The following is a 24553-nucleotide window of genomic DNA, read 5'->3' as shown; positions in this document are numbered from 1 at the left end:
TGAGCACAATACCATGGCCTCCGGTAAAGGTACATATGTTTGTTGATGTTTCCATGTACTTTATTATACCTTTCCTGAAAAATGCTTTAGACATTGCTGAATTCTAAACTGTAGAGATCAGATCTAGTTCATTTACTTTTTTACTGTCATAAGATAGTATCTAAAAATTCACCAAACCTAGAGAATTAAGCAGTTCAAACCAACAAATGAATGTCCCTTACCTTAAACAATAAACTACTTCAGTGTTATTACAGATAATACTAAATCTTACTGCAGAAGATTTTCTGTAGCTGCTGCGACAGAAACCAAATCTACATAAATGGTATAAATAAGACACCAAATCACACGTCTAAGATGGTTTTCCATTAAAAAGTGAGAATGAAAAAATTGAAGCTGAAAGTACTGAGTATGAATTAATCAGAAAAATTAACCTAGGTAAATCAGCCTAATTCTAGAAACAAATATTTTGGGCTTCAAATGTCTCTGATAAGAGAAGGATGCAGTAAAAATACATCACAATCCAGTGAAATTCCCATCTTTAAGAATGATAAATTAACTTTAACTCTAGTTACAGGGTTAACCTAATCTGTTCATTTATGTTGCAAGCAAACAAAAAACACACTAAAGTAAAACAAAAATTTTTTCCTACCTTATTGTCTCTTCTATCAGACGATCTGAGCTGCAAATAAAATGGAAATTAAAATTCTGAAATTATTAAGGCACATTTAAAACTTGTACTTAATTTTTCTAATTTTGTTTACTTATTTTTTTTTAAAGATTTTGTTTATTTGACAGAGAGACACAGCGAGAGAGGGAACACAAGCAGGGGGAGTGGGAGAGAGAAAAGCAGGCTTCCTGCTGAGCAGGGAGCCCTATGCGGGGCTCGATCCCAGAACCCTGGGATTATGACCTGAGCTGAAGGCAGATGCTTAACGACTGAGCCACCCAGTCACCCCAATTTTTCTACATTTTAGAGATTAACTTCTTAGCCACTTATATAAACAGAATACCCAAGACTTTTGAAAGCATCTGGAGAATATTCTAGGCTCTGAAATAAATTTAACTCATCTACCATATATAATTTTCATCTTAAGTTACTGTAGGAATTAGGGGACAAAGATGAACTTTAAAAAATGTCATAAATACCTTATATAAGCCCTGTGATTAGAATTTCAAAAATAACATGGGGAGCCTGGGTGGCTCAGCCAGTTAAGCATCTGATTCTTGGTTTTGGCTCAGGTCATGATCTCAGGGACATGAGATGGAGCCCCGAGTTGGGCTCTATGCTGGACATGGAGCCTGCTTAAGATTCTCTCTCTCCCTCTTCCTCTGCTCCTTCTCACCCCTCTCCCCCTCTTAAAAAAAAAAAATTTTTTTTTCAAAAATTACAAAGATAGTGGGGGAATTAAGAGCCAGACTATGTGGCTTTTGAATGCTGTCTCTACTACTTACTAGCTATCTGACATTAGGTAAATTACTTTATGGCTAAATTTTCTCACCTGTAAAATGGGAATGACAGACCAGCAAAAAAAAAAAAAAAAGCCCTATCTGTTAAGAGGATTAGAGAAGTTTATATATAGTGACTAGAACAGTAGCTGGTACATGGTAAACACTAAGTATTTTTTGCTATTATTACAGTAGTTTCTCAGTAACTATGGACTAATTCTAAATCTAAGCATAAAGTTGATATAAATTTCCATATAAACTCACTGTTCTGGTGAATTCTATTGATAAGTATGCATTTATTTTGGTAACAAATGTGTATGGAAGTGCCCTGGAAGAGAACTGCATCAGACAGGGGCTACAAAGATAAGGTACAAACTTCTACAGACCGTACTATGGAGAAAGACAATACATACACCTACAGGTGTCTTCGTAAGGTCGTCATAAACTCACAAAAGAGGGGGTGGTTAACTAGAATTGGGTTAATAGCTCCTTGTTCAACACAATTGTTTTTGATTGACTGTCCTCATTAGAGCCTTTTAGTGTATTGAAGGGCAAAAAAAAAAAAAAAGACATTTTAGGATGCAGGAAGTATAAATGAAAGTAAATAATTAAATTGCCAATCTCAGCAAACCATTTTTTATTTTATTTTATTTATCTGAGAGAGAGAGCAAGAGAGCGCGCACTCAGTAGGGCGAGTGGCAGGCTAGGGGGAGTGGCAGGCAGAGGAAGAGGGGGAAGCAGACTCCCCACTGAGCAGGGAGACTGACATGGGACTCAATCCCAGGATCCTGGGACCCTGGGATCATGACCCAAGCTGAAGGAAGCCGCTTAACCGACTGAGCCACCCAGGCGCCCCCAAGCCATTTTTTTTTTTTTAAGATTTTATTTATTTATTTGAGAGAGAAAGACAGTGTGAGAGCGAGCGCACAAGCAGGGGGAGGGGCAGAGGGAGAAGCAGGCTCCCTGCTAGTCTCCCCTTATCCATGAGGGATACATTTCAAGACCCCCAGAGAATGCCTCAAACCATGGAGAGCAGTGAACCCTATGTGTACGATGTTTTTTTTCCTATACCTACATACCTATGATAAAGTTTAATTTATAAATTATGCACAGTAAGAGAGTACAATAAGAATAAAATAGAAAAATTGTAACAATATACTATAATAACAGTAATGTGAATGTCATCTTTCATTCACAAAATATCTTACTGTACTGTACTCACCCTTCTTTTTGTGATAATATGAGGTGATAAAATGCGTATGTGATGAGATGAAGTGAGGGGAATGAATAGTAGCGTTAGGCTACTACTGACCTTCTGACAATATGTCAGAAGGAAGGTCACCTGCCTCTGGACCACAGATGACCACAGGTAACTGAAACCATGAAAAGTGAAACCACAGATAAGAGGGGACTACTGTATAGGCCAATATTCCTGATGAACACAGATGTAAAAATCCTCAACAAAATGTCAGCAAACCAAATTTAATACATTAAAAAAGGATCATACACCGTGATTAAGTGGGATTTATTCCAGAGATGCAAAGATGGTTCAACATCTACAGTCAGTCAATGGGATACATCACACTAACAAAATGAGAGATAAAAATCACGATCATCTTAACAGATGCAGAAAAAGCATCTGACAAAATTCAACATCCATTTATGATAAAAACTCTCAACAAAGCAGGTACAGAGGAAATGTATCTCAACATAAGGGCCATATAGGACAAGCCCACAACTAATATCATCTACGATAAAAAGCTAAAAGCCAAGATCAGAAACAAGGATGCCCACTCTTGCCACTTTTATTCAATACAGCTTTAGAAGTCCTAACCAGAACAATTAGGCAAGAAAAAGAAATAAAGAGCATCCAAATTGGAATGAAAGAAGCAACTGTCACTATGTGCAGGTGACATATTACATATAGCCATTTATTTATATATAGAGAAAACCCTAAAGACTCAATCAAAAAACTGTTAGAATAAATGAATTCAGGGCTCCTGGGTGGCTCAGTTGGTTAAGTGACTGCCTTCGGCTCAGGTCGTGATCCTGGAGTCCCTGGATCGAGTCCCGCATCGGGCTCCCTGCTCGGCAGGGAGTCTGCTTCTCCCTCTGACCCTCCCCCCTCTCATGTGCTCTCTCTCATTCTCTCTCAAATAAATAAATAAAATCTTAAAAAAAAAAAAAAAGAATAAATGAATTCAGCAAAGTTGCAGAATACAAAACCCATGACTCAAAAATCTGTTGTTTCTATACACTAATGATGAACTATCAGAAAGAGAAATTAAGAAAAATCCCATTTACAACTGCATCAAAAGGAACAAAATACCTAGGAATATATTTAACCAAGGAGGTGAAAGGCTTATATATTGGAAACAAGACATTAATAAAAGACACTGAAGATGACATAAATAAATGGGAAGATATTCCATGCTCATGGACTGGAAGAATTAATATTGTTAAAATGTCCATACCACCGAGAGCAATATGTAGATTCAATGTAATTCCTATCACAATTCCAATGGCATTTTTTTTACAGAAATGAAACAAATAATCCTAAGATTTGTAAGGAATCATAAAAGACCCTGAATAGCCACAACAATCTTGAGAAAGAAAAACTAAGCTGGAGGCATCATGCTCCCTGGTTTCAAACTATATATTACAAAGCTATAGTAATTAAAATAGTATGGTACTAGCATAAAAACAGATATAGATCAATAGAACAGAAGAGAAAGCCCAGAAATAAACCCACACATATATAGTCAGTTAATTTATGACAAAGGAGCTAAGAATACACAACGGGGAAAGGACCATTTCTTCAATAAATGGTGTTGGGGAAACTGGACAGCCACATGCAAAAGAATGAAACTGGACCACTATCATACACCCTACACAAAATTAACTCAAAATGGATTGGCGACTTGAACATAAGACCTGAAACCATAAAACTTCTAAAAGAAAATGCAGGCAGTAAGCTCCTTGACATAGATCTTGGTGATGATTTTTTTGTATCTGACACCAAAAACAACAAAAGCAAAAATTAACAACAGGAACTACATCAAACTAAAAAAATTTTTTTTTTCCAAACTAAAAAATTTCTGCACAGCAAAGGAAACCATCAACAACATGAAAAGGCAACTTACTGAATGGGAGAAAATATCTGCGAATCATGTATCTGCTAAGAGGTATCCAACATATGTAAGGAACTCCTACAACTCAGTACCAAAACAAAACCAAAAAACCCAATCTGAATAAAAAATGGTGTAAGACCTGAATAAATATTTTTCCAAAAAGACATACCAATGGCCAAAAGATAGATGAAAAGATGCTCTACATCATAATCATCAGGGAAATGCAAATCAAAATCACAGTAAGATATCACATCGTACCTGTTATAATGGCTATTTTCAAAAAGACTAGAAATAACAAGTGTTGGAAGGATGTGGAAAAAAGGGAAACCCTGTGCACTGCTGGTAGAATGTAAACTGGTGCAGCCACTATGGAAAACAGTATAGAATTTCCTCAAAAAACTAAAAATAGAACACATGATCCAGCAATTTCATTTCTAGGAACTGAAATAAAAAGCAACAAATAGAAAGCAAAAATACTAACTCAAAAAAATATATGCATCCCCATGTTCACCGCAGCATTATTTACAAAAGCCAAGATATGGAAACAACCTAAGTTCATCAACAGGTGAATGGATAAATTGTGATATATACAATGAAATATTATTCAGTGGTAATAAAAATGAAACATTGCCCTTTGCAACAACATGGATGGACCATGACAGCATTATGCTAAGTGAAATAAGTCAAGACAGAGCAAGATAAATACATGATCTCTCTTATATGTGGAATGTATATATATATATATTTTTTTTTCTCCCTCTCTTTGCTCCTCCCCCCACTTGTGTGCTCTCTCCCTCTCTCTCTTGCTCACTCTCTCTCAAATAAATAAAATCTTAAAAAAAAAGACAAAAATTGAATGATGACTATGAACAAGGAAAGAAGTTACCAAATCTGAGAAAGACTAAAGAAATTATAAGAGCATTCATATGTTCATTCTTTGGAGTGAAGGGTCAAAGAACTGTTGAGTCTAGAATATGGATAGTCTGTCCTCTGTAGCTATTTAAATTGCTTTCTAGAATGATAAAATTTAGAATGGAGAGATCCTCCACTGACATGGAGGTTGCTAGATGAGAGGAAAGGGGAAGGATAGAGAGATGGAATGAACCTTAAGAGTATAGATTTTTATTAAAGTAGCGATAAGTCATAATCTAGAAGTAGTAAGGGAAACTAAAACTGACTGTGGAGAAAGAGGGGAAGAGAGCTATCATTTATTGAGATAGTGAGAGCCGAATTTCTGAAGTCAGACTGCTTGAATTTGAATCCCACTTCTGCTATTAATTGTGTGACCGATGATCAAGTTACTTCCCTCAGTCTCAGTTTATCTGTAAATGATGAGAATGGTATCCAGTCTTGGATATTTGTGTGTGTGTGTGTGTGTGTATGAATATTTATAAATATATTTTACTCAGCCATAAAAAAGAATGAAATCTTGCCATTTGCAATGACATGGATGGAGCTAGATGGAGAATATTATGCTAAGTGAAATAAGTCGGTCAGAGAAAGACATTGTATGATTTCATTTATATGTGTAATTTAAGAAACAAAACAGATAAAAAAGGGGAAGAAAAGAGGGAGAGAGGGGCCAAACCAAGAAACAGACTCTTAACTATAGAGAACAAACTGATGGTTACCAGAGGGGAGGTGGGTGGGGGGATGGGTTAAATAGGTGATGGGGATTAAGGAGTGCACTTGCTGTGATGAGCACCAGGTGTTGTATGGAACTGTTCAATCACTATATTGTACATCTGAAACTAATACTACACAGTATGTTAACTAACTGGAACTTAAATAAAAACTTTAAAAAAATTATTAAAAAATCAATCAATGTAACCCACCATATATGAACAGGCTAAAAAGCTTTTGACAAAACATAACAGCCATTCATGAGAAAAGTTCTCAGAAAAATAAGAATAGAGGGATACTTCCTCAACTTGATAGGGTATTTACAAAAACTTACAGGTAGCATTATACTTAGAAGTGAAAGACTGAACACTTCTCTGTAAGATCTGGCACAGGGCAAGGAACTCCATTCTCACCACTCTTATTCAACATAGTACTGGAAGTTCTAGCCATGCAATAAAGTAACAAATGGAAATAAAAGGCATACAGATTGGAAAGGAAGAAATAAAACCAACTTTATTTGCAGATGATAAGATTGTCTACATAGAAAATCCCAAATAATCTATATTAAAAACTCCTAGAATAAGTGAGTTCAGCAAGGTTGCATTATACCATATAAACATGCAAAAATCAATTGTATTTCTATGTACTAGCAAAAAACATGTGGACACCAAACTTAAAAAGACAATGCCATTTATAACTGTTCAAAGAAGAAAAACATAGGTGTAAATCTAACAAAACCTGTATAGAACTTGTATAGGACAACTATACAACACTGATGAAGAAATCAAAGACCTAAATAAATGGAAACACACACCACATTCATGGATTGGAAAACTCAACATAGTAGAGATGTCAATTCCCCCCAAACTGATTCACAAATTTAATGCAATTCCTAGATATAGACAAGATTACTGTAAAATTTTAAGAAAGCCAAAAGAATTAAAATAGCTAAAGCAACTCTGAAAAAAGAATAAATGAGAGGAATCAGTGTACCCAATTTCAGTATTTATTACATAGCTATGGTAATCAAGACTGTGTGTGATACTGGCAGAGGGACAGACACAGAGATCAATGGAACAGAAACAGTCCCACACAAATAAGTCCAACTGATTTTTTTCTCATTTGGATCTCATAATGAACACTTGAGGTGGATATCTAAGAGCTGATTTTTAAAAACTGAAGTGAGATCATGTAATATAAAATGAACCATTATAAAGTATATAATTTAGTGACATTTAGAGTACATTCACATTGTTGTGCAATCACCACCTCTATCTAGTTCTAAAACATTTTTATCACCCTAACAGAAAACTGTACCCAGTAAACAATTCAAACTGATTTTTGACAGAAACGCAAAACAATTCAATGTCGGAAAGAGAGCCTTTTCAACAAATCGTGTCGGGACGATTAGACACGCATAGGCAAAAAAGTGAACCTTGACCTAAGTCTCACATCTTACACAAACATTAACTGAAAATGGATCATAGATTTAAATGTAAAACATAAAATCACAAAACTTTTAAGGGAACAACAACAAAAAAGAAAGTCTTTGGACTTCAACACAATTAAAAGCTTTTGCTCTGGGAAAGACCCTGTTAAGAAGATGAAAAGACAAATTACAGGCTGAGAAAAAAAATATTTGCAAACCACGTATCTGATGGAGGATTAGTATTTAGAAAATATAAAGAATTCTCAAAACTCCACAGTAAAAAAAAAAAAAAAAAAAAATCCCATTAGAAAATGGGCAAAAGACATGAAGAGACATTTCACCAGAGGAAAGACCACAAATAAGCACATGGAAAGATGTTCAGGATCATTAGCCATTAGGGAGATAGAAATTGAAGTCACAATGAGAGATCTCTACACAGCTATCACAATGGCTAAAATAAGTGACATCAAATGCAGGTGAGGATATTAAGAAACTAGATCATTCACACATTATTAGCAGGAATGTAAAATGTAAAATTTTAAAGTTTTTATTTAAATGTGCTCTGGAAAATAGTTTTAAAACTAGGTATTTTTTACATTTAGATTCTTGTTCTTTTTTTAAATTTTATTTAAACACACAGTGTAGTGATTCATCAGTTGTATATAACACCCAGTGCTCATTACATCCAGTGCCCTCCTTAATGCCCATCAAGAGTTACCCCATGCCCCCACCCACCTCCCCTCCAGCAACCCTGTTTGTTCCCTATAGTTAAGAGTCTCTTATGGCTTGTCTCCCTTTCTGATTTCATCTTATTTTATTTTTCCCTCCCTTCCCCTATGATCTTCTGTTTTGTTTCTTAAATTCCACATATGAGTGAAATCATACAGTAATAACACAAACCCAATTCCAAGTTAGACTGAATATAAAGGTACATACCTTAAGTAGTATACAATGGTGAATCAGTGTTAAAAAAAAAAAACAAAACAAGAGAAACTACTGTGTGGACAATACATTTCTATCTAACTAAACTCAAGTGAATCTGCCTAGACAGCAATGAAAAAATAGAAAGCTAAGCATTTCACACAAATCTTCAGAAAATCAGCCAGATATACTTCATTATTACAATTATCTGATTTCTGTAAGATTGAAAATATAATAGCATTTCTTTTGTATCTGTTCTCAACCACAGATGTCAGAGCTGAAGTTCACTACACTAGCTAATAAATCAGCCTAACTACTAGACTTTGATTGGAAAACAAAGTGATTGTGTTTTCTATTCAAAGATAATGTCCCTGAAGAAGTGAGGTTGAGGGGCGCCTGGGTGGCTCAGTCGTTAAGCGTCTGCCTTCAGCTCAGGTCATGATCCCAGGGTTCTGGGATGGAGCCCCACATTGGGCTCCCTGCTCCGTGGGAAGCCTGCTTCTCCCTCTCCCACTCCCCCTGCTTGTGTTTCCTCTCTTGCTGTGTCTCTCCCTGTCAAATAAATAAATAAAATCTTAAAAAAAAAAAAAAAGTGAGGTTGAAATGTCCACTAAGGAACAACTATCTGGGTCATTTCATAGGAAGAAAATTCTTTGATGTTGTTTGTAGCACACAGATATAATCCTTGTTTAATGTAATGAGTATGTTCCTTAAAAGGTATCCTTTCTGAAAGTAACATTTTGGCCAATTTAAGTCATATTTTAAATGTAATAAGACCATTCTATTTACATAAATTAAAAATCTTACGAGGCAAATACTCATGCCTTCATTCTCCATTTTTTTTTGTATAAAACTAGATTTTTTTTTTTTAAAGATTTTATTTATTTATTTGACAGAGAGAGAGCGAGCGAGAGCAGGAACACAAGCAGGGGGAGTGGGAGAGGGAGAAGCAGGCTTCCCGCCTAGCAGAGAGCCCGATGCGGGGCTCGATCCCAGGATCCTGGGATCATGACCTGAGCCGAAGGCAGACGCTTAATGACTGAGCCACCCAGGCGCCCCAAAACTAGATTTTCAATAATAGGTCTTAAAAGGATACATTTTCAGTGAGATAGGTCATTTTATATATTTGAAATTCACAATTTATCTTCATATAATGGTAATTTTATAGCATCATCTGAACTGCAGTCAAAGAAAAGAGTTTGCTGGATTCCCCTGAAAAGGAAACCAAACTAATAGGCTTTACTTACATAGAAAACTAAAATTATAATCCCAAATATTCTACCCTATGGAGGAAGGAGGTCTTCCCTCCCTGTGGTATCCTTAGTTTATATAGTGGCATAGACAGAGGAAGTCCAGTGATTTTTAAGTTTCTTCTCAGATTGCCCAAAGTCTCCAAGACCTTACTCATTTAAGCTAAGCCCTCCACTGAATAAACACCATTCATTAAAAGCATCCTGGATAGTGTGGATACCAATTCAACAGAGTGGCTCCATAAAGGTGGCATAATCTAGTAAAAGTCGAATTTAAAATTGCTTTCCTTTGGGGCATAACATATACAATCAAGTGGAATTATCCTTCTTAAACCAGTACTTCATAATAGCTCAGAGGCATTCCATGAAGTCATTTGGAGTCCGTAATTAAGCAACAAGTTTCTGTTTCTCTCAAGACCAATTTAAACTAGCTGAAAACAATGAGCCAAATTTCATCAACAATGGTTGTACGGAGGAATCACTAAAGCCACATTAAAATAATCCTCTTTTTAATAATAATTCATTTCCCCCAACACACATACTGCAAATGGCACAAATTTCGGGAATAAAAATGGGATTTCAAGCACATATTTTAAAGCAATTTAAACCAACAAAATATAAGAATTTGGCAAAATCACTTAGATAACACCTAATTAGAATCCTCTTTTATTCTAGTAAATAAGTAAATAATAAACAAATAAATAAGAAAATAACCAAGTACATAATAAATAACAATTTTAAAATTGATCCCTTTGTAAACTGCAATTGGTGAGGCTGTCACCAACCAATCGTATCATTTACATCAAACACTGTGGTGATGCAATCTTTTACTTAGACCCCTAAGATCTATGTCTTATTTATTTCTGTATATATTTCTCTTTTTTAAAAGATTTTATTTATTTGAGAGAGAGAGAGAGAGAGAGAGACAGTACAAGCAGGGGGAGAAGCAGAAGGAGAGGGAGAGAAAGGGAGAAAGAATCTCAAGCAGACTGAGCTTAGCGCAGAGCCCGACGTGGGGCTCAATCTCAGGACCCTGAGATCATGACCAGAGCTGAAACCAAGAGTCGGACATTCAATCGACTGAGTCACCCCAGTGCCCCTGTATATATATCTCTTAAAACATGTTAAGTGAATACAATTAAGCTGCAACAGGCTACAAAAAACTGTTTTTGTGTTAACAAATATTTATTTTACAGATAACATCTGGGAAATACAGAAAAACAAAGATGAAAGTATAAATTATTTGTAATCCCTATTTCATTAATATGGTGGCTTATTTCCTTCCAGTCTGGGTAGACCAAGAATATCTTTACTTGTTTCTTTTTTTTTTAAAGATTTTATTTATTTATTTATTTGACAGAGACACAGCGAGAGAGGGAACACAAGCGGGGGGAGTGGGAGAGGGAGAAGCAGGCTCCCCGCAGAGCAGGGAGCCCGATGCGGGGCTCGATCCCAGGACTCTGGGATCATGACCTGAGCCGAAGGCAGACGCTTAACGACTGAGCCACCCAGGCGCCCCTTTACTTGTTTCTTTTATGGTTTATTTGGCACAGGAATTTTGTTTTATAATTACGTGAAGTTACCTAAGGACAAAAAGTAAAGCATCTGACAGACTCAAAATTCTAATTGAGGGAGGAAAAAAAAAAAAGAACAGTAAAAGCTAAATTATTAGCAGTGAGTTCTTGGAAAGTCACTTTTTCCATTTTTTAAAAATTAGTAGACTTATTTTTTAGATGAGTTTTAGGTTTACAGAAATATTCAGCAGAAAGTACCGAGTTCCCACGTACCCATTCTCCCCCGCCTATTATTAACATCTTTTAGTGTGGTACATTTATTACAACTGATGAACCAATATTGGTAATTATTAAATAAACTCCATCATTTACATTAGGGTTCAGTCTCTTGTGTTGTACAGTTCTACAGGTTTTATCAATGCATAATGTCATGTATCCATCATTACAGTGTCAAACAGAAGAGCTTCACTGCCCTAATGTCCCGTGTATTCCACCTACTTACTCTTCCTCCTCTTCCCACCCTGAAGACCTGGAAACGGCTGATCTTTGTACTGTCTTTAGTTTTGCCTTCTGTCATATAGTTGGAATTATACAGTATGTAGCCTTTCTAGACTGGCTTCTTTAGAGTATTTAAGGCTCCTCCATGTCTTTTGGGGTTTGCTAGCTTACTTCCTGTATCACTGAATAATATTCCACTGTAGTTTATCTGTTCATTTACTGAAGGACACCTTGGTTGCTTCCAAGTTCTGGCAATTATGAGTAAAAGCGCTATTAACATTTGTGCACATGTTTTTGTTTGGACATAAGTTTTCAATTCATTTAGATAAATACCTAGGAGTGCGACTGCTGGATCATATGGTAAGACTGTATTTAGTGTTTTAAGGAAGCTGCCAAACTGGCTTCCAAAGTGGCCGTACCATTTGGTATTCCCACCAGCACTGGTGAGAGTTCCTACAGCAGGAACTGCTCCACATCTTTGCCAACATTTGGTGCTGTGTTTTGGATTTTAGCCATTCTAATAGGTATATAGTGGTATCTAGTTGTTTTAATTTGCAATTCCTTAATGACATGATGCTGAACATTTTTTCATATGCTTATTTGCCATCTGCTTAATCTTCTCAGATGAACTGTCGATCTTTTGCCTTTTTTTTTTTTTTAATTGTTGAGTTTTAAGAGTCCTTTGTGTATTTTGGGTAACAGACAATCAGATATGTGTTTTGCAAATATTCTGAGTCCGTGGCTTGTCTTTTCATTTTCTTGACTATCTCTGGTAGGGCAAAGCAGAGGTGTTTAATTTTAATGAAATCCATCTTATCAGTTTTTTCTTTCATAGATGGTGTTTTTGGTGTTGCATCTAAAAACTTATTGCCAAACCCAACATCACCTAGTTTTTTATAGTTCTGTATTTTACATTTAGGTCTAGGATCTGTTGAGTTATTCTGGGGAAATGTGAAAGGTCAGTGTCTATATTAATATATATATAAAAATATAAATATATATATTTTGCATGTGGATATCCAGTTGTTCTAGCACCTTTTTGAAAAACTCTTTTCTCCATTGAATTGCTTTTGTTCCTCTGTCAAAGATCAGTTGATTGTATTTGTGTAGGTCAATTTTTGAACTTTCTATTTTGTTCCATTGATGGATTTATTCTTTCACCAATACCACAATGTCTTGATTACATACAACATACAATATACATACAAGAGGAAATCAAGAATAAATGGAGGAGTTTTGTTTCTTTTTCCCTATTCAAAGTATTTTAACCAAACATTTTGGTGCAAAAAATATTTTTTTAATGTCAACAAATTTGTTCAACTATAGCAGAAACAGAAAGCTTAAGAAAGAATGTGGGGATGGCAGTTTCCATTGTCTGTTCTTTAGATAAATGGTTTAAGAAGATTGAAGATCCCAAAATACTACCTGAGTCACAAAGAATCTATGAAATATTAAAGAAGCATTTTCCAAAAAAAAAAGAAGCATTTTCCAATGTTTCTGAAACCTCTAAAAAACCCCCCTCATGTATCAATATATGCTAATCTGCTTACATAAAAATGGTACTACACTTTTCATTTTATGTATGTTTCTCTCCCACTTACTTATAACTGAGAAAACAGTTCTTTCATAAATATAACCACAGAAATTCAGTAATACTAGCAATCATGACATTCATGAAACTATAAAGAAAATGGCTAGTTGTTCTCTCTTACACCCTAGGACCTGGGTTCTTGTCAAGGCTTCAAGCGCTTGGCTGTATGAACTCACTACACAAAATTTTCATAAGGCTCAAAAGGGATAATGTAAACAAAAGTATCTTGTAAACTGTATAAGCCTTCACATACATGGTTGATACAGATCAAGGCACTTTCAGGTCTTAGTCTTTCTCTTGCCCTGGAATCCCTTTACCTGATTCTCAACATAAATTGCTTATATTTTTAAAGTTCAGCTCAAAAGTCTCATCCTTTGTGAAGCCTTTCCCATCATCTATACACCTGGGCAGAACTAATTCTTCTTTATACTATAATATTATGCTCTCCTTGTTCTTTGTTCTTTATCAATTCATTCAAGAATAAACAAGCATTTAAGATACATCAGACATTGTACTATGCAGTGGAAGAAAAATATCTTAAATTTGTAAAGCTTACAAAGTTTTTTTCATATATGTTATCTCATTTAATACTTTAAAAATACAACATTTCACAAGATACCATAATTATGTTTATTATTTCTCCAACCAGAATGAATTCCCAGGGAGCAGAGGGTGAGTCTAATTCATCTCTGACTCCCTAGAGTCTAGTGTCTAGAGTCCTAGCACACAGGAGACACTCATTAAATGCTTGATAAATGAATGAGTAAATGAGTAGCAGATACTTGTTAGATTAATAAAATATCGATCAGAGTTAACAGAGTTAATTTATAAATTTCCACAGGAGGGGGGCAGAAAGAGGATATATATGTCACATTGTGCAAACATATATCTGGAGAGAGAAAATTCCTCACTATAGCAGAGCATCTCCAATTCAAGTTTTATTGTATAACAAAGCCACATACCAACTGAAGATAGATTTGATTTCAGTGTGCTCCAGGGGAAGAAAAATGAGTTCTGTATAAAAGCTCTAAAATAGAGGGGCGCCTGGGTGGCTTAGTCGGTTGCGCGTCTGCCTTCAGCTCAGGTCATGATCCTGGGGTCCTGGGATCGAGCCCCACATCGGACTCCCTGCTCAGGGTGGAGCCCGCTTCTCCCTCTGCCTGCTGCTCCCCCTGCTTGTGCTCTCTCTCTAATAAATAAATAAAATCTTTTTAAAAAAAAGCTCCAAACTAGATTATTTTGCCTTGTAAAACTCTATTACCACATGAATATAAAAATAAGTATTATTCAGGGTTCTATTAATTTGCTTTGTCATCTATTTCAATATGGCAGACAGATGCACCACCTGAGACAAATGGGGCTTTGACATGTAATTTTAAAATATCCCACGAATGAAATGATAGATAACACAGTGAAATAATCAAATGCTACCAGTCCTCATATGTTAAAAATTTAACTATTATACGAAAGACCCCTAAGATAGGTAAGGGATATATCTCCAGATCTTTGCATATTCCCATACTTATGGCTACTACTAATACATGTAGCTTCTTCCATAAGTTTCCCATTTTTCTACTTAGGAGCACCACTTTTTGTAGGCTCACTTCACTGGCATTACCTTTATATAAAAAAAATATAAATATAAAAAATATATAAAATACTGGCATTACCTATTAATGGTGTCTTCTCCATGGAGTGATGTTTCACAAAGAAACAAAAGTATATGTATGTGTATGTATAAGTCATTTCAGGTAGGTACCAAGTAAATAACAACAAGCAGCAAATATGAACACAGAAGTGAAGATGAAGTGTAAATGTAGGTTATACATACTTGTTAGCCAAGTGACTTCTTCAACACCAGCTCATTAGCTCGTAACATTCAAGTTTGTATCTCAACAAAACTATACATCATGAACCTTTAGGTTTCATGAATAGTTGAGAAAGCTAATGTCAAATCCTAAATACCAGGAGTCTATTATATTATCCCATTCACAGATGTTATAATCTGACCATCCATTTAATTGGAGTCATATGCTATTTATTAAACAATAAATGTATATATGATTACAAAAACTTTTGGGATAAAGCCACTACTTGTAAAAGTCACTAAATTATGGTGATCATGGGGCGCCTGGGTGGCTCATTCGTTAAGCGTCTGCCTTCAGCTCAGGTCATGATCCCAGGGTCCTGAGATTGAGTCCCACTTCGGGCTCCCTGCTCAGCGGGAAGCCTGCTTCTCCCTCTCCCACTCCCCCTGCTTGTGTTCCCTCTCTCTCTGTCAAATAAATAAATAAAATCTTAAAAAAAAATTATGGTGTTCATATGTCTCATACTTTTCAAATACAGTCATGGTTCGTTAATAAAATTAGAATTTGGGGCGCCTGGGTGGCTCAGTCGTTAAGCGTCTGCCTTCGGCTCGGGTCATGATCCCAGGGTCCTGGGATCGAGCCCCGCATCGGGCTCCCTGCTCCGCGGGGAGCCTGCTTCTCCCTCTGCCCCTCCCCCTGCTTGTGTTCCCTCTCTCGCTGTGTCTCTCTCTGTCAAATAAATAAATAAAATGTTTAAAAAAAAAAAATTAGAATTTAATTTCAAAGACTATCCTAGCATCAAAAGTATTTCAAATTATATTTAAGACATGTAAACTGACAGTGTATATAAAAGGTTTTCTTCTTTAGTATTTGCTTTTCTTACTCCGAAAACCTTCATTATGTTCTGCTTTATACAGACGTGTCTCACAGTTTACAAAGCTTTTTACGTGCATTATCTTAGCAACTCTGTGATGCAGATACTGTAAGAACTGGTTCAGAGAGGCTGTGCACTATCACAGAAGCAACACAAGCAGAGCACCTGGGTTTGCATCTCAGCTTTTACCAGCTGTGGGACCTCAGAGAAATCTGGCTAAAATCATGAAACAAACAAAAAGTGAAACCATTATCATTGTTTTTAAAATGCCTATGTAGGGCGCCTGGGTGGCTCAGTCGTTAAACGTCTGCCTTCAGCTCAGGTCATGATCCCAGGGTCCTGGGATCGAGCCCCCCATCGGGCTCCCTGCTCGGTGGGAAGCCTGCTTCTCCCTCTGTCACTCCCCCTGCTTGTGTCAAATAAATAAATAAAATCTTTAAAATAAACAAATAAATACAATAAAGTGCCTATGAAAAATATTTCCCCTACCACAACTTTGGATCACCTAACCTAAATGACCAGGCTGGTGAATTAAAAAAATTCAAAATACTAATAGTCTAAACATAGGCTAAGAAAGAAAGGTCATAAGAAAAATTGTTAGCAGAGAAAAGGTAAGCCTCTGACAATATAATAATTCTTTACTTGCTCATGGACATGTGTGTACAACTACAATACAGATATGTGTGCCATCTCAGAGGATAACAATCGTATCTGCTGAAGTCAATGGAATGAAAACAAAACAAATTCTCAATACTGTAACTGATCCTGTTTATTTAAGTGTAACTTGCTTTATACAACAGTCCTGTTTTTGAAAAGTTATGTGAAACAAATTCTTCAAAATTTTTAAGTGCTTTTAATTTTGTAAAATGCCTTAACTCTTAAGCCATTCTTTCCAAAAATCATGTAATACAAAGGGACAGCTACGATCCCATTACAAAAAACCAAAAACCAAACAAACAAAAAAAAAACAAAAACAGACACAGAGAGGCCAGGTCACATGCTTTTCAGAGAAATGTAAAGCAGCTGATCTTTCAAACCTCAAAAGCATTATGCATGCTGAATCCCTAATACAAGAAAAATAAAATTTTAAAGCAGCAAGTCACAGGGAAGGCAGTATGATGTGGGACAAATATGGAAAAAGGTTAGGAAATGTGGGTTTAGTATATTACTGAATAGTTACGAAACCTTGGCCTATGTCTTTCTGAATCTTGTTTCCTATCCATAAATAAGAGAGATGCTTGCCAAAGACTGTTAGTATATACCATAGAAGAATTTGATTTTTTTTTTTTAAAGATTTTATTTATTTATTTGAGAGAGAGAATGAGAGAGAGAGAGAGCATTAGGGGGGCGGTCAGAGGGAGAAGCAGACTCCCCGCTGAACAGGGAGCCCGGGACTCCAGGATCATGACCTGAGCCGAAGGCAGTCGCTTAACCAACTGAGCCACCCAGGTGCCCCGAAGAATTTGATTTTTAATAATTCATCACATTAATAATATCCCCTTTAGTTCTCAAAATCAGATTTCATATGTATATAAAGCATCTAGACCAATATTGTATACATAGTATGTATTCAATGAGTATTTGGGGAATAAGTAAATGAATGAAACAGGTGTTGTACATATACATATATATGAAACAAAAATTAATACCTTCTATTTACATCCATTTATACAAGAAATAAATATTAAGTGTCTATGATATAACGGGAACTAGGGAACAACACTGCTAAGAACTAGACTTAGATTAACCAGGTCCCCTACTCTTACGAAACTTACATTCAAGGAGAGTCACATAATAATAAAAAAAATAAAAAACGACAACAAATTATTACAGATTCTCATAAATGCTATGAAAGAAGCCAAAAAACCACTTTTTTATGTAATAAAAAAGGAAGGTCTATTTTATTTTATTTTATTATTTTTTTGACAGAGACAGAGAGCACAAGCAAGGGGAGCGGGACACACAGGGAGAGGGAGAAGCAGGCTCCCCGCTAAGCAGGGCGCCAGATGAGGGGCTCGATCCCAGGATCATGACCTGAGCCGAAGGCAGACACTTAACCGACTGAGTCACCCAGGCGCCCCAGGAAAGTCTATTTTAGATAAGATAGTTTAAAAAGTCCTTTCTGAAGAGCTGACAAGTGAGCTTAGGCTATAAAGATGTCAATGAATAAGCCATATGAAAAGCTAAGAAAAGAGTACTTTAAGCAGATAGAACGAAATATAAGTACAAAGAGGCTGAGAAGGGAAATGGCTTAGTATCTCTAGGGAAGGAAATGAATAAAGGCCAGTATAGCTGGTACCTGATAAGTAAAGGGAAAGAGTGATATAGATGAAGGGATGGAGATGAAGTTGGAGATTTTGATCATGAAGGGCCCCATAGGCCCATAAAAACTTTTTAATTCATTAGTGGTGGTGGTGGGGGAGAGAATGGTAAAAGTAAAAGTCCACCTCAATAAATATCACTAGGAAAAAAGAGTTTGTTTAACCAAGTATTTCTATGTTTATGGCTTGGAATACAGAAGAGAGTATAGTAAACCCAACTGAAGTGACTAAGTTGGCTGATAACTTCTCTGGAGCCCTGTATATACAACATTATCTTCTGATAACAGACTTTCTAAGTCACAGGGATGGATTTGTGACCAGTTGGGCCAATCAGAGTAACCCTCCCAGCCTCCCACACTTCCACCCCAGGGATAAATCCAGCGCCATAGTCTTGTATCTCCAAAAGAACTGCATTTGTAATTTAAAAATCTTGCCACAAAGAAAACTCCAGGCTGAGACAGATTCACTAGTAAATTTCATCAAACATTTAAGGAAGGAATAACACCAAGTCTGTACAAACTCTTTCAGCAAACAGTACAGGGGACATTTCCCAACTCATTTAATGGGGCCAAAGACATCTCAAGAAAAGAAAACTAAAGATATTCTTCACAAGCATAATACAAAAATATATCAAAAGGATAATAAGTATATCATGACAAAGGGGTTTATTCTAGGAATCAAGAATGCTCTAATGTCTGAAAATAATCAATGTAATTCACCATATCACAGCAATAAAGGAAAAAAATTGATTACATTAATAGATGCAAAAAAGATATGAAAAAGTTCAACCCTATCTATGACAAAAACTTTAAGCAAGAGAGAGCCTAGAAGCAGTAACACTTCAATGGCAATAAGCACAATTAGCACCCAGTTCTTAGTTTCTGAACCATTCTCCAAAAACAGGAACTAATGCTGCTTGGAGAAGTGGTTAATTCCAGGGCTGAGGCAGGGAAAATACAAGAGCCATGAAAACTGTGTGGTAACAAATTGTAAAGAAAGTGATCAAAAAAAGATGGGACATGTCAAATGACAGAAGCTAAGGGAAGGAGCTCCCAATGGCCAAAGCTGGAACAATGTGAACAACAAAATAATGATAGTGCTGGATTATAACCCGAAGTATAAAACAAATATTCATGAGTCTACATTGATAAATAAGTAAAATAAATGATGGAGAAGGGGCCTTAGAGAATCTCAACTATTAAATGTACAAGGACTGATGGAAATAGAAAATCACCAGTAGGCAAACAACCCAGGAATAACTGGGGAAACAAGATTCACTAGGTGATGCTAAAATTAGTGGAAAAATCTTGCAGAGAAATAGGGTATTTGCAGTTTCAAAGCATCTTCCCCTATATTTATTAATTACAATGGGAAACAATTTTACGGTGGAGAAACATGACCGACACCACTTGAAGCAATCTAGATTAACATTACAAGGCATATTACATGATATACACCCTGACATGATGCTCCAAGAAGGGCCCAACATCACCATATGGTATTCTTGCCAAAACTGTGTAAAATCAGGACCGTAACATTTTAGAGTAGAAGTTATTTTTGTGGAATGTCCCTTAACTTGGGTTTGTCTGACATTTTCTCTTGACAAATTAAGGTAAGACAATTTTGTCACCAATCTGAGGAGACTAAGGAGACAGGACACCTAAATGCAACATAGGAGCCTAAACTGGACCTTGGAACATAAAAAGAACGTTAGTGGAAGAATTGGTGAATGAAGTCTGTAGTTTGGTTAATACTGTTGTATGATAATTTGCTGGATTTGATAATTGTATTAAGGTATTATAAGACATTAACATTAGGAAAGCTAGGTGAAGGGTATACAAAAATTCTCTGTACTATTTGTGCAATTACTCTATAGTCTAAAATTATTTCAAAATAAAAAGCTAAAAAGCCTAACCAACAAAAAAAGCAACTCTTGGTAAAACAGGAACAGAAAGGTTCTTCCTCAACCTGGTTAAGGGCATGTACAAAACCTGTTAATATCAAAGGATAAATGTTTCTCCCTAAATACAAAACAGGGCAAGAATATTTGCACTAACTGCCTCTATCCAGCATTGTGTTGGTGGTTTTACCAGTGCAATGAGGAAAGGGATAGAAGGAACACAGATTGGAAAGGGAGAAATAAAACTACATTCTTGGATAACAGGACTGCATACATAGAAAATCCCAAAGATTTACCAAGAAACTACTATAATAAGTAAATTCAGTAAGGTCACAGGATAAAGTTATATACAATAATCAATTACTTTCCATACTAGACAAAATAATTAGAAAATTAAAAATTTTAAATTCCATTTATAATCACATCCCCAAAGAGGAAATATTTAAAGATAAATTTGACATAATTTGTGTAAGGCCTGCATGGTGAAAACCATAAAATGCTACAAGAAATAAAGGGAGACCTAAATAAATAGAAGAACATACCATGTTCCTGAGTTGGAAGATTTGCTATTGTTAACATGGCAATTCTCCCCAAATGGTTCTACTATAGATTCAATGTAATCCTATTTAATATGCCAGCAGGCTTTTTTTTTTTTTACAAGCTGGTTGTAAAATTTATATGGTAATGCAAAGGACTTGAAGAGCCAAACAATTCTGAAAATACAGAACAAAGTTAGAAGACCTGCATTACCTCATTTCAAGACTTAAAGCTACAGTAATCAAAAGTTAAGGTATTGGCATAAGGATGGACCTATAAAAAGGTCAATGGAACAGAACAGGTTCAGAAATAAACCAAGTAACATATGGTTAATTAATTCTCAACAAAGGTGCCAACATAATTCAGTGGGGGAAAGTAGAGTCTTTTCAACAAATAGTGCTGAAACAACACGACATTCATGTGACAAATAAATGAATCGACCTTACTCACACTAGATGCAAAAATGAAGTAAAAATTCTAAGACTGTAAAACTTCTGTTAGAAAACAAAGGGCAAAATATTTGCAAACTTAGGTCAAGATTTCTTAGACTGAAAATAAATGAACCATAAAAGAAAAACTGATCAACTAGACTTCATCAAAATGTAAAACCTCTGGTCTTTTGGAAGTCACCATAATGAAAACGAAAAAGGTAAGTCACAGCCTTAAAGAAAATATTTGCAAAACCTCTGACAAAGACCTTGTATCCAGGATACAGAAAGAACTTTTAAAACTCAATAGTAAGAAAAACAAAACTAAACAAAACTCAATAGTAAAAAGACAAACAGCCCAATTGAAAAATGGGCAAAATATATGAACAGACATTTCACTAAAGATAAACAAATGACTGATAAGCACTTGAAAGGATGCTTATCATTAGTCACCAGAGAAGTGCAAATTAAAACCACAATGAGATACAATTACACATCTATTAGAATAGCTAAAATAGAAGGATTGACAGTATCAAATGCTGGCAAGGATTTAAAGCAACTGGAACTCTCAATACGGGATTGTCAGGAATGCAAAAATGATAAAACCATTTAAAGACATCTGACAGTTTCCTATAAAATGAAACATAAACTTACACTTGCCATTAGAACCCAACAATACAACTCCTAGGTAGTTACTCAAGTGAAATGAAAACATATAGCCACATGATATTTTGTCTATGAATGGTTATACTAGCTTTAACTAAAACATTAACCTAAATATCCACAATGGGTGAATATATAAACTAACTGAGGTATATCAACAATGGAAATTATTCAGTGACAGAAAGGAACTGACTACAGATACAAAAAACAAAAACAAATAGATGAATCTTAGCAACACTATGCTAAGTGAAAAGTATACACTGTAAGAATTCATTTATATGAAATTCTGAAAAGGTAAAATAATCTTTAACGACAGAAAGCAGGTAAGCAGTTGCCTGGGACTAGGTGACAGAAATTGACTATAAAAGGGCATAAAACTTACTTGGGGTGACAGAAATGTTCTGTATCTTGACTATAATGGGGCAATTAAACTAGTGTGTGTGTGTGTGTGTGTGTGTGTATACATATATATACATGTTTGTTAAAACTACATCCTTTAAAAGTAAAGGATGAGAGACATCATAGAGATAAAAGTTCTTTAAGAAAAAAAAGAACTTTAAAATACAAAACTAATTCAGACACTTCTTTCAAAAAGGAAAATATAAAAGAGCAATGAAAGAGAATGGTTAATTAAAGGAAGAGAAATTAATCTAAATAGGAAGCAAAGAGTTCATAGAAATGCATCTATACTATAGCCCAGTAAAAAACAAATAACTACAAGCTTGACACTAATTCAAAGTCAGCCATTTTCTTCTGACTGATGTACTAAAAACAGACTCAGAGAAAGACGACTCAAAAATGAAAGCTACTTTATCCACAGGAAGAGAAATTATTGTCTTTTATAAGATAAATTGTCACAAGCCAACAACATTAACTTTTAAGACAAAAAGTGTTAACCGGAACTGGTAAAAACAGTTACAAAGTTAGGTTTGTTTTTTTTTTTTTAAAGTTTGGCATTCATTTATAAAAATTGTTTTATTCTCTTTCAAGGCAAAAATATGTACTTTTGAAACAAGAAATTTAATTACCATAAAAAATGTTATGAAGAATCAAATAAAAATCTACATATGCTTCTAGCCATAAAAAGTCCAATGCTACTGTACAAAATCAAACTAATTATCTCAGTTATTGGGTATTAAAAACCTTTATCCACGGAAGATCAAAATAAAAACTACCCTAGCAGCAAATCTGGCCTATTAATTACAGAAGGAGTATATAATCTATAATCACTATAGGTTTCTATAATCACTTTTAGGTTAATTTAACTACTACTACTACTTTTTGCTTCTTTTGCTTGGCTGTTTAACCTATGTTTTCTCTAATGAAAATGTATCCCTTATATTTAAAAAAAATCTATTCCTGGAGTATTTTTGCCTATCTTGGCATAAATTAAAAAAAAATCAAAATATCAGTGTTACTGAGGGCACTGGGGAATGTTTATATATATGGTACTAATGGGACTCCAGCTAACCTTTAGAGGGAAATTTGCCAATAATATATCAAAAGCTTTACAAATGAATATATTCCAATTCTAGGAATTTATCATAAGGAAATAATTATGGATACTCGTAAAGACTTCAATATGTATAATAATAAAAACTGAATATAATCCAAAAGGCCAACATTAGGGAAATGGTTACATCATGGTTTATCTGTATTATGAAACAGATGCAAAACCAAACAAATAATCAAATAACATGCAAAAGACTCCCAATCTACTGATGAGTGAAAATGGTTACAGAATCTGTACTAACAAGTGATTTGAATTGTCTCTTTTGTGTTATCCATACTTTCTAAGTTGAGTACTTTATTATAAGGAGCACTTACAGCTTTTGTATGGAAAAAGTTCTGAAAAGATCTTGCCAATTCTTCCTTAAAGCACTTAGTTAGCCAAAGACATAGAGATGACATTGAAAAAAACAGAAAAAGTTTTCCATATTATTTGTACACATATCATCCATGATTTTACGTTATCACCTAACAAATATTCATAATTTACACACAAAAGATTGATTTTTCCAAAATGCATTTGGAAGTTATGTTCTAATATTGAAAGCAATGACTGAGCCCTGTTTTCAGTCTCAACTTCCCTAATTCATCAGAAGTTCATATTCCATTCAATTCATCCTGCCTCAGTTTCTCTCTGTATAGAATGAGCACATACAAACTTTCTTGTAAGAATATTAAAAGGAATATATATAAAGTATATCATATGTAAAACAGGAAAATGGAAAACACCTTTTGATTTCCAATCTTCTCATCATTTTTATAACCTAAATTGTTATATGTCCCTGAACTGATGTATTTTTTCCTGTAAAATGGACAATATAAAACTCCTGGTGGCTTTTCTTTGAATTATTAAAACAAACGCAAACTCCAAATTTTCATATACAATTATAATAAGCAGTATGTTCTGAAATTATGAAATAAAGGATATTAATTTATATAATCACTCTGGTATACTCTTCAGCAACAAATTATTCTTAAAGTAATTCAACTACTGCATTTCTAACTTTTTTTTTTTTTTTTAAAGATTTTATTTATTTATTTGACAGAGAGAGACACAGCGAGAGAGGGAACACAAGCAGGGGGAGTGGGAGAGGGAGAAGCAGGCTCCTC

At 35.1% G+C, this 24553-nt stretch overlaps 1 protein-coding gene across 6 annotated transcripts in view; it reads right to left on the bottom strand.

The window, feature by feature from the left end:
* Nucleotides 1-13: 13 nt before the first annotated feature.
* Nucleotides 14-24553, bottom strand: part of GOSR1 (golgi SNAP receptor complex member 1) — a 41619-nt gene continuing 17079 nt past the window's right edge. For 4 of the 6 annotated variants that reach the window (XM_081806137.1, XM_081806138.1, XM_081806134.1 and 1 more), the window contains one exon: nt 6697-9102. In XM_081806137.1, coding sequence (XP_081662263.1) covers nt 8982-9102 — 121 coding nt within the window. In that variant the 3' untranslated portion in view covers nt 6697-8981. Of the gene's footprint in view, nt 680-6696; nt 9103-12429; nt 14593-24553 lie in introns of those variants that run through there. The other 2 variants (XM_081806139.1, XM_081806136.1) reach the window with 2 other exon arrangements.

This window comes from Leptonychotes weddellii, chromosome 15 (genome assembly GCF_054177405.1).
Source record: "Leptonychotes weddellii isolate Sample4059 chromosome 15, ASM5417740v2, whole genome shotgun sequence".
Lineage (NCBI taxonomy): Eukaryota > Metazoa > Chordata > Mammalia > Carnivora > Phocidae > Leptonychotes > Leptonychotes weddellii.
The sequence above is the reverse complement of the archived record's forward strand: the minus strand, read 5'-3'. Positions and strand labels throughout refer to the sequence as shown.